Source organism: Rhea americana, unplaced genomic scaffold, assembly GCF_003343005.1.
Source record: "Rhea americana isolate MKP2758 unplaced genomic scaffold, rheAme1 scaffold_30, whole genome shotgun sequence".
Classification (NCBI taxonomy): Eukaryota; Metazoa; Chordata; class Aves; order Rheiformes; family Rheidae; genus Rhea; species Rhea americana.
In genome coordinates, this window is record NW_028186424.1 from 1,720,256 (window position 1) to 1,727,438 (window position 7,183).

Consider the following 7,183-nt stretch of genomic DNA (forward strand, 5'->3'; position numbering starts at 1 on the left):
TCCTGTTGTCCTTGACATCCCTTGCCAGACTCAATTCCAACTGGGCTTTAGCCTTCCTCACAGCATCTCTGCGTACTCTGACTGCATTCATATAATTCTCCCAAGAATATTCTCCCTTGCCAGTAAGGTAGTACTATCTCAATATTTTTCGCACAATCAACCGTTAGTTAAATAAAATAAATCTTTCCTGATCCACACACGGTTAATTATCATTGGATAGTTATTACTCATATTACTCCAGCTGTCTACAAGAAGTTAACTGCTTGCCCATGTAACTTTTTGCATACTCTTAACTTCAAGATAACAGTAACTGTATTTATCATTTTCTACTTTTTTTCTGATAAGGTCCTAGATAGACTGTASATAGTTGATCATTGCTTGAAAAGCTGAATGTTCAACAGTGGATAAAGGGTGTTACAGGCATAAGYCATTCCACAGTTTTCAAGTCTATCTATGATTTCTACTCTGAAATTGGTTTTGTTACAAATAGATTCATCTGAGGTTGAAAAATACTAATAATTGACTCTTGAGGCCTTTCACTGACAGTATTTAYCCTTCTTTTTGATACCCCATTGCTTGGAAATAAGTGCACACCATTGTCAGTGCTTYTTCAGAGATGCATCCTAGTTCTTATGGATTCTGCCATCTCTTTATTCGTTCCACTCTCCTTTCTTCCTGCAGTTTCAATCTTTGCCATTTCCCCGGCTGTTTTCAAAAAAGCTGTTATTTGAACTGCACGTTCCTTATTGCCATCAGTATCTAACCTGAAAATTGCAACTTTGCTAAGCAGAGGAATAGTTTCAGCCATATACACTGCCAAACTGTCCATCCCAAACAACTGCCACCTCCCAGCAGGGCTTGCGACGGTACTACAGGGACCTCCCAAAACAAAGTGCTTCAGGCCAAAACATTTCCCAACAAGCAAAGCAGAGGAGCATGAGGCTTTATCTGGGGCTTTTCTACCTGCAGCTGTCAAACGAGACAGTTCAACAAAGAGAAGCAATAGTTTCACTATCTGAGATTTGAGATTATATTTCTATCCCTAAAATGAGATTTTGTTTTGTTTTCCTTAGTAACAGAAATGAAATAGTCCACATTTTTGCAATCTATTATCAAGTTGTTTAATATTCTACTTTCATTAGTATATTACTAAAATATTTTCCAATGATTTAACCCTCCATAAAACCAATATAAACACATATACCAGAAATCTGTCTTAAACTGCTTATTCCTAGATAATTACTAGTACCAGTTTGTCAACTTTATGTTGAATTACAGAACAAAAATTAGAAAATTAGTGTTTATTATAGCTGAAAGAGCAGGAAGATTGGTGCAACATTTTACTGCTGAGGTTACGACTGCATTCATTCAGTCCTGTATATGTGCAACACTACAACATGAAGTGACAGATGTACAACTGATCAGAAGAGTCTGCTATTTAGTGGGGTTCAATTTGCCTTGCTCTCCAGTCCCAGGTAATCATTTGCCAACTCCACCATTTTGTGCACTACTGCCTGGACTGGTGAACTATTGCTCTTTTGGACTTCCAGCAGCCATAAGCACAGCATACACCATACTCTTCTGAAGGAGAAGTCCGACACCTCCAGCTCTCCCCGAATCTACTTGCTGCTCAGGGTGTGCAAACATAGAGAGGATACAATATGGTACACAGTGCACCTATCACATGGAGTTTAGGGTCATGGTGGGTCTGCACTTGGGAGACTGAGCATCTAAGAAAGAAACTGTCATCTGTTTATGGCTGCCATAACATCCTTTGCTAAGAAGTTAGTTTTGAGTAACAGCAGGGACTTTCAATGTTAAAGCGCAAGCCTTCACCACTTGATTAAAAAGGTCCTGAACATGGTAGTGGCACAGATTGCTATCCATAGACCACCATTAGAAGGGGGGTATAGCACCCAAGATCTACGGAAGTTGAGATGAAGGTAATTATTTGGCACAACATTTAAATAGGGTGATACAAAATTAAATAGTCCTGTAGTAAGTTGGCAGCAAAGAGTCCAATATGCCCTTAAGGCTCTCATTCCCTTACAACACATCCTATCCTGTCAATAAGTAATAAATAATACAGTAAGAAAGCAAAGACTGTGACAAGTTTGTGAAATGCCAAGTTCAGTATTAAAAACTAGTTCACACTGGGGGGGGGGGAAAGCAATTTAACAAAGACAGTCATTCCAATCCTTTGTTCTCCTCCCAAATGTTGKGTATTTCAAATCCCAAATCTGCAGTTTCATTTATTTCACCCCTGAATTCCAAATCTGCAAAGCTCTGAGTTGTTTTGCTTATTTTAGTGGGGAAGAAAAGGGTTAAACATATGTGTTTACTATATTTTTGTTGACATTATTTTGAATTAATTCCCCGACCAGAAAACCATTCAAGGATACAAAATTCAATTTAAAGTCTTTTCAATTACATAAAATAATGAACAGGCAAAGGTAGCAATTTACCGTATTTCAATTTTGAATGTTGCCATTAGCTTGTCTTCCTTGACAAAGCCAAAAAAACTATGAGAATCAATGAGACAAAACAAATCTACTTTCTAGGCCATGCTTTGAATAAGTCAGAGCAAAGACTTGAACGTAACTCTCACAAACAAATTCACCGTGTTCCCAATCACTGGGCAATTCTTTCTCCTCTTATCCAGAAACCACCCAGGAAAAAAAAAAATCACTGGGCAATTAAAAAAAAAAAAAAAAAAAAAAAAAAAAAAAGGAAAAAAAAAAAAAAAAAAAAAAAAGCTTTCCAACAAAAGGCCTAAAACTGGTGTGCTGTCACAAAATTTCTATCTATCTGCTGCCTTTTCAATGCCAAATGTTTTATCCACAAGTTTCAATCTCACTGCTTTCTTTGAGAGTTTCCTAAATAAGAAATAAGGATGTTAACATCTTGATCAAGCACACCACTGAATATTTAGGGACAATTCTTGAGCATAAAATCAAGCATACAATTCAATGCTTTGTAGCAGCCCTTCCTGCAACTTCTGTATTTAAGTCTGAACAAAATGGAAGTTGAGCCAATGATTACTATAAAAAGATAAAACATGTCAAAATCCTCCAATCACCTCACTTACTCTAGTGAAGGTTCTTCTGAACTACAAAACTGCATGCATTTCCTTCCTCGGTGGATGGCACATTAATAATTTGCATCAATCAGAAAGGGAGATGCAAGTAGCAAAGATTACACTGAATATACACAGGAAAAAAACAAGGAAGCTAAGCAAATCTGAATTATTTGCTTTCATATTTAAATTAATAAACTCATTTCTGAATTAGCCATGGCACAGGGCAAAGAAATTAGAGGCATCTCACTAGATGACTGCTTCAGACCGTGTAATTTCTTAGCAAATGCATCTTATGAAAGTCATCTCCTGGGGAACTGTATCCTCAGTCACTGAAGTTTCTATTTCAGACACTACACTGCCCATTACTGTGCTACATGAGGATGTCACAACCTTTCAGTGTGTTCATCTCTACGAAACTCTAGTGAGGTAACACATTATTTATCATACCCATGTAAAAAAATGAAGTCTAGAGACACAGAGAAACTAAGCAACTTGTTCAAATATACACACAGAGTCCGGCAGTCAGCTCTGAGGCACAGCTCTTCCAAGCTGTGAGTGACTCATAGGCTACCCCCCTTCACTCAGATTAGATAAAACAGCACTGGAGATGCTCTGCCTATCTGAGACCAAAGGTAAGTATATTTGATGGAAGCATAAAGAGTATTTGCATCCCAGTGTCACCTCCAGACCCCTACTTCTATCAGCTATCATRGTAGCTGAGGTCTTCAAAAATCGCTTCAGGTAAGTACTGCAACAGTGTTAGGTATATCGGTAGCAAACACATAGTGGTTAAGTTGGCACCTGAAAAGGAATAAGGTCCTGGTAACTTCAGGTAATAAGGTTTTTCCACAGCACTGAACTTCGGGCGTCAAGGAGTGCTGCCCTCTACTACACATCCCTSTGACTAGTGAGGAAAGAAGACTCCTTCTGGAAATGATTCAGAGCAGGATACCAACTAACATCTTCTCACAGATGACTAACATCTGAAGTTGGACTGTCCAAAGGCTCCCCTGCGGCCCTGCAACCAAGAGTCACCTTGACAATAACCAGACAGACACCAGGAGTGCTTCCACAGCCACCACCCTCGCACTACAGGGCTGCACTCCGGGGCAGAGATGCCCAAGGCAACTAGTTCAGAAGTCATTAAAGGTGCAGATCCACAGTCAGGTATAGGTGGTCAAGCTCTAGACTTTTCGCACACTGAGATTATGGAGCAAGGCCCACCRCTATCCTGGGAGCCATCTGGAATTTGTTAGGTGGGTCTATATGTCAGGTAACAATCCTGAGGCGATGCCTCTAGATCCAGACTGCTTCATTTCCTCTGCTTCCCTCACCAAATCAGAGCCCAGGTAAAACCGGGGGACAACTATCGCCCTGCACACCTGCACACCATGCCCTTGGAGTCCTGGGAACCCAACAGGCTGAGAACAACCAGACAGAGAGTTAAACACGTACCTGTCATTCCCAGACATGCAGTCTCCTTTTGAAGCCACAGATTATCATTAACAACCTAAAGTTAACACAGAAGAAAGCAATTATAAAATAGAACTGTATTCATAAATTTCTAATATGGCTTAGTTGAACTCTTAAACTGGATTTATGCTTTATAAATAGACTGAATTCTGTTCTACAAAGCCTGAAGTTTCCCAAAAATTAACTAGAGGAAGAGACACAACACTAGTCTTGAGGACCACCCCCCCCCAGTTTGTCAAGAAGTATGGGGCAGTGCTGTCTCTTACTATGAGTATGTACATGTCTTTGGGGCTCAAAAAGCATTTACAATTCAGATGATCAGGCTGTGACTTCTCACAACAGTGGAACAGAAGTGTTTGCCATGAAGTATTAGTTTGCTCTCATAAAATAACTCATTTTGGCATTTTCAGCTACAGAACGGAGGACACAGGAAAATCCAGTCACGAGCAGTCAGGAGAAATCTGTCCACATTGGATGACGGAAATCACGTCTACTACAATTAGCCTCATTTTTTCTTAGAAGCATTACCTGTATCCCTTGAAAGAGACGAGGGGCTAAAAACTGTAGCTTATTAGCCAATTTATGACAGACTCCTGACCCAGACCAYAGAAATCATTACAGAAACCATAGCTCTTAAACTTAAGAAACTAGTATTTTTAATTATAAGATCCCCTAGCTTAATCCCCATTGTTTTGATCAGAACAGTAGTAGYCATACAAGCAAGTTTTCATTTAATAAAAATGTCTCCTGTGAGAGCAGATACATGGTTATGAATGGCAGCTGATTAACATCTAGCTTCTAACTCTGCTGAGTAACATGTCCAGGACTTGTAATTTGTTTGCTCTCACGCACTGCATGTGCGCAACGTTAAGCACTCTATCAACACACCACTGCTCAAACAGCAAGTTACAGGCAATTTTATTCTTTCTCTTCTTGGGAAAGTTATTACTATAGCTTTAGTTAACCTTGTGTGAAAACAGTTCTTAGTTTGAATAGGGCATTTGCTCCCCAAGCAAGGAAAATACAAGAAATTTGGATGTACCAGGAGCCCAGCATTTTAAGCAGATACTGCTCTGGAAAGCAAGCATATATAGCTAGATGAGAAGTAGCTCTTCCAAGGGGGAAAAAAGACAGAAAAACTGAACATAAAAAGGAAAATTCAGCGCAGTGTAAACACCACTGATACACAGCTCTACAAGACCCCAGGCACTGAGCTCCTCACTGGCTGCTAGTTGCAAATYTTCACACATCTAGCTGTACAATTCTTTCTGTATTCCCAAATTTGTATAGAAACAGCATTATGCCRAAGATTTCTAACTCTAGAAATTTCTAGAACAGTCTCCAGCCTTCTTCTCATTAAGAAAACATGTACCAGTATGACTAAACCGATGTAATTACACTAGTATAAACCCCGATACACACACAAAACAATAGGACTGCCTATTACAGTAAGCATTAATGTAAATCCTGTTTATAAATGTAAATACAACTCTTCTGCATTGTATCAGTACATAYATAAATGCGAACAGTTTCTTTGTAAATGAGACTGTAATAAAACTAGACAAATAGTGCCCCAAGCATGCATAAAGGTATGCAGAAAATGAGGCCTGCTAACTAACAAGCTCTGTTTCCAGCCTCCTAGGAAATTAGTGTACAAATGACTATTGATTTCCACAGAATCCAGGTATTCATTCATCCATGGTGTTACAACAGTTCTTGCATAAAAATCTACAGTGTTTGCATGCCCACGTGTCTCAACTACAAATGACGTTACTACACTCCCTGTTTTTGCTTCTGCATTATCTGACACTCAGTTCTGAAGAATCTACCCTGGAAAGTGCAGACTTGACGTTCTGCACAATTCTTGCACCCGGAACATGTCTGTAACAGCACGAGRAGCTCCACATTGACAAACAGAGGGTCCAGTGCCAACTCTGCAGGCCAACGCTTCATCACATTTGGAAAGTAATTAACTTAGCGCAGTGAAACYGCAAGCATTTTCCCAAGTTTTTATTAATTTATCTTTTTATTGAAAAAACAATTTTTCCCCCAGCAATAATATTTCCTGTTGTTTAAGTCTTATAATACTCACAGGACAAAATAATTGTTCTTAACTACCTCCCTCACCCCAGCCACACAGTCTCAGGTATTCTCCACCCAGGCAAAACTAAACAAAACAAAAGTATGTCATAGTACCAAGAAAGCTAGATAAGTACCTACAYACAGAGAAAGAAAGACAAAGGCCAGCCATATCTTAACTCATCTAACGGCATTGCCAGTAGCAGTCTGGCACCAGAAGGTGAGAGTACTGTGACTAGATAAATCGAATACATCTACGCAGGAGGAAGAACGGCTAGCCGGAGCCACCGTGAGGATGCGCTACCCTGAACCATGATTTCAGGTGATTTCCCGACTCCATCCCTGGTGCAAGGTAGCTGGTGCCTAGGAAGCATCCCAGAGGCCTGCTGGGGTTACAGGCACACCAGCACATTCAGCAGGGACTCAGAAGCGCAGGCACGCAGTTAACTACGTGGCTGAATTTCCGGAGCAGGCTTTGCAATGTTTTTGGCCTGGGCTCATCCACGAGCCCGGGGCCGAGTCTAGCGCCGGGGACACGGGCGGCTCCAGCGC

General features: G+C 40.2%; 1 protein-coding gene across 3 annotated transcripts in view; it reads right to left on the reverse strand.

Moving 5' to 3' along the window:
- EVC2 (EvC ciliary complex subunit 2) overlaps window positions 1-7,130 on the reverse strand; it is an 83,117-nt gene extending 75,987 nt beyond the window's left edge. For all 3 annotated transcript variants that reach the window (XM_085309581.1, XM_085309582.1, XM_085309579.1), the window contains exon 1: window positions 4,535-7,130. In XM_085309581.1, coding sequence (XP_085165707.1) covers window positions 4,535-4,541 — 7 coding nt within the window. In that variant the 5' untranslated portion in view covers window positions 4,542-7,130. The remainder of the gene's footprint in view (window positions 1-4,534) is intronic.
- Between the last annotated feature and the right edge of the window lie 53 nt (window positions 7,131-7,183).